This window comes from Cebus imitator, unplaced genomic scaffold (assembly GCF_001604975.1).
Source record: "Cebus imitator isolate Cc_AM_T3 unplaced genomic scaffold, Cebus_imitator-1.0 Scaffold23, whole genome shotgun sequence".
NCBI classification, from domain to species: domain Eukaryota; kingdom Metazoa; phylum Chordata; class Mammalia; order Primates; family Cebidae; genus Cebus; species Cebus imitator.
The window spans coordinates 9,004,967-9,009,143 of record NW_016107338.1 but is presented as its reverse complement, the minus strand read 5'-3'; the positions used below and the strand labels follow the sequence as shown (position 1 = coordinate 9,009,143).

Here is a 4,177-nt window from a genome sequence, read left to right as displayed (position 1 = left end):
AATGTGTCAAAATCTAATCATGTTGTTCTAAAAAACTTCAACTCCTTGCCTGTTTACTTTTGAGCTATTTCTTTTTATATTTCTAAGCCAATATTCTATTCAGTTAATGTTACATATAATTTTTTGACTTACTAGAATGATAAATGAAAATTTAGATCTTACCTCTGCTATTTTCCTCCCCTCGTCTTCCCCATATATCAATTTTTGGTTAATTTCTTATTTGCTGTTTTCATTATTATAATCATGTATATATTGTTCACTCTTAAGCCACTGTTTTCTTTATGGTACAACTTCTTCCTAGATTTCTCGTTTTCATTTACTTAGTGTTTCCCTACCCATTAAGAGCTTGTTCATACACTTTTACTTGTGATCCAACCCCTCATCATTCTGCTCCCATCTAGAATAGTTTCAATATGGGCTTACACATACGTTGTCTTGGGACTTCCCTTCACTTAGATCCCATTTTGAGAGAGCACATCCTCTAAATAGCCTTCTGAGAAAAAAGATAGATGGGAGGTAAAATTTTATTCTACTGTCACATTAAATTTATAGTTTAAGATTTTTTTATTGCTGACGTTCTGAAATTTCACAATGAAATAACTTTTTTTTTTTTTTTTTTTTTGAGACAGAGTCTCACTCTGTCACCCAGGCTGGAGTGCAATGGAGTAATTGTGGCTCACTCCAACTTCAGCCTTCCAAGTAGCTGGGATTACATGCACCCACCACCATACCTGGCTAATTTTTTTGTATTTTTTAGTAGAGATGGTGTTTCACCATGTTGTCCAGGCTGGTCTTGAACTCTTGACCTCAGGTGATCTGCCTGCCTCAGCCTCCCAAAGTGCTGGGATTACAGACGTCATCCACTGTGCCCTGCCTCAGTTTTCTAATAAGTGTTAGCTCTTGATTTCATTTAAATAATTATACACTCATGTTGAACACAAGAGTAATTGGAATGTGTAATATGTCACAGCCTTATTATAAGTAGAACTCATGGTGAACATTATTGCATAACCGATTGTTGATGGCTTCATCATGGCCTTTGCAGGGAATTGCTAGATGTGTGGACTGAGCTACAGGATATCCATGATGCACATGGTTTGAGATACCAGTGGGGCGGCTCCCATAGCAACAAGAAGCTTTTGTGCTCCTTGGGAATAGACACCCGAAACATTGTGAGTCTTTTAATCAACCTGTGGGTGCTTTAAAATTCTGTTATACTTCTGTTTAAGCTGTAGTAAGCTAGTTCCTCAGAAAACAAATATTTGGTTTAAATGTTCATTTATATTGAATGTGCTGACTTTTAAACATCAATCTACCTAATTTTTTCTCTAATCAATAGTTATTTTTAGAAAAAATTGTCTGTTTTTCTTAAATATAAAATGAAGGAATTTGGGAGATAAAAAAATATAACCCCATATGGGCAATTTTTAAATTTCATCAATTTATCATTCACAATATATGTAGTAAAATATTGCAAGCATGTTTTAAAACGACTATTTCAATGTGTGATTATTCTCTAAATGTATGTTCTTTCTAACACATGCTTGTAGCTCTTCACGGGCAATAAGAAGCAGCCTGTTATAGTGCCCATGTATGCAGCAGGATTGGTAAGTACAAAAATCTCTCTGCATGTATTTATCATTACTACGTTTATTCTGTAAAATCATCTTATGCAGCATGACATAGAAATGTATTTTAAAAAGACATTTAGTGTTGGAATCTTAAGGGTATAAATAGATCTTTTTTAATCTCATAAATCCCATCAAATACTGATCGCAGGACTTTTAAAATATTTCATTAATTACAGATACTGTTTTTAGATTGAAAATTTTTATCTTAATAATATTAGCATATTTAACTGTAAAATGCACCTCTGGAGGATTCTCTTTTTCTTTTCTAAACTTGTTTTAAAGAAAAGGAAGCTGAAGTAGGTGAAGCCATAAAGATAGAATTTGTTTTAATCCAGTTATTAATTTTAAATATTGCAATAGCAAGGCTATAGATGTATATAAAAGCTTAGAAATGCCAAATTATAGTGAAAATAAGCCAGGACTCATAATAGGTTTTTAGTTTTTCTATTAATGTTTTAAATGTATTGAATTTTGTTTTTTCATACATGCCAGGTAGTCCTGGGAAATTGAGGCATTTTCATTCTATTCCTTCTCAAGAATCAGTCACATTTTAAAGTTTGATGTTTGTGTTTTTTTGTGTGTCTTTATTTTTACTGATGAAAAAAATATATTTTTATTGATGAATCAAAATGACCCATCAAACTAAAAACATTACTATAATCATTAAATGGAAAATAAGGAAAAAAATACTGTGAGAATAAAGGAAAAAATAATGATGGAATCTTTGGTATAGAAATATATACAACCCGGGCTGGGTGGGGTGGCTCATTCCTGTAATCCCAGGACTTTGGGAGGCCGAGATGGGTGGATCACGAGATCAGGAGATTGAGACCATCCTGGCTAACACAGTGAAACCCCATCTCTACTAAAAATACAAAAAATTAGTAGGGTGTGGTGGCATACAACTGTAATCCTAGCTATTTGGGAGGCTGAGGCAGGAGAATCACTTGAACCTGGGAGGTGGAGAATGCAGTGAGCCAAGATCGCACCACTGCACTTGAGCCTGGGTAGCAGAGCGAGATTCCGTTTTAAAAGAAGAAAGAAATTTATACAACCCATTATGCGCATGTGACAGTGAATTTGCTGTGCAACTTGACCTTTTTTGAAAATCTACAAACTTTCTTCATGAATAAGCACTAAATAATTTTGAATTGGAATATTTTGTTTTGTGGAATTTTCTATTCTTGAGTTTTGTTTTTTAAAATCAGTATCTACACCTTTGTAAATGGTTATCTTGTACTTTAAAAATACTTTGATGATCCTTACATTGTTTTCTGTTGTAGGTAAATACAGTATAGTACTGGACATTTCTTTAACTTTTTGGTTATTCGGATTTTTTTTTTCTCCAGGAGTAGCGATCCAGAGGTTGCTGACATTATGGAACTAGGAATTCAATTCGTAGGCACTTTGATTCAACATATTAGGGGCAGTGACCCACTTAATGCTTACGTGTAGCCTCAGCCCATTAACAGTTCTGTGAGAAGTTAGAGGCTAAAACTTAAGCTTTATTTTTCAACCTTTATTAGTAATGTTTTTACTATTTCTATGGGCTTTTTTCCACTTCTTTTTTCTTTTTTCTGGTTTATTTTCACATCTGTCAGCTCATACCTATGGCTACTATTTCTATAAGCTTTAATACCAAAGTTTGTTGAATGAATATAAATGTATCTCCCCTCCTCCGTCTTTGTGATATCTTTCATTTAAATCTTATTTTTTTAATATCAAGTTTTAAATTTATACCTGAAATTTACCCATGGTGCCTTACACGCATGAGATGTTCAGTAATCTTTTGATCTCACCTGGAGAAATAGTATGTGAAGTGATCATTTAAGCCACTGGTTCTCAAACTTTAATGTATATCAGAATCACTTGGAAGACTTGTTAAAACACAAATTGCCAAGCACCACCCCCAGTTTCTTACTCAGTATTTCTGGGATAGGCTTGAGAATTTGCACATCTGACAAGTTCCAAGGTGACACAAAAGCTGCTGATTGGGGATCACAATTTGAGAATCACTGCTTTAAGTGATCATTCAAACTAGAAAACTTGGCTGAGACTAGTAATTGTTTGCCAAATGTATCATCTTTGCATAGGAGCATACTAGAGAGCCTGTATAATGCATATAGTATTGAGTTAGGCCATGAATTTATTTCATTTTTCTAGCTGTTAGGTCAAAGCCTTTTAGATGTGCTACTGTTAAGAATTGATTCTGCAAATTGTTTTCATTAGTTTACGCTTATTGGGGGAGGGAGAAGGCAGTGATTCTGAAAATTTTAGAAATTTACAGATTCTAATATTAATGACTTAGCAGCTTTCAATATTTTTTCTTTTTGGTCCAGTTAAGGGTGATTTTGTCTAGGATGTAACCTTTGATTGATAAATATTCAAAAGCTTATCAGATATTATTTTAAAACATGTAAGAGACTTTTTTCAGGCCTAGATTACTCATTTTGAGTTTGGTACAGTGTTGATGCAAAATGCTGATTTTTCTTCTCTTTATTTTTATAGCCATACTGAACATCTATCTTTCTTTTTTTTTTTTTTTT

The 4,177-nt window shown here is 33.5% G+C and overlaps 1 protein-coding gene across 5 annotated transcripts in view; it reads left to right on the top strand.

Annotated features, from left to right (window-relative positions):
* AFTPH (aftiphilin) overlaps positions 1-4,177 on the top strand; it is a 67,327-nt gene that overhangs the window by 43,149 nt on the left and 20,001 nt on the right. For all 5 annotated transcript variants that reach the window (XR_001823076.1, XM_017522141.2, XM_017522139.2 and 2 more), the window contains exons 4-5: positions 1,046-1,172; positions 1,551-1,607. Coding sequence is in view for 4 of the 5 variants with exons in the window: in XM_017522141.2 (XP_017377630.1) it covers positions 1,046-1,172; positions 1,551-1,607 (184 nt within the window). In the remaining variant the exon portion in view is untranslated. The remainder of the gene's footprint in view (positions 1-1,045; positions 1,173-1,550; positions 1,608-4,177) is intronic.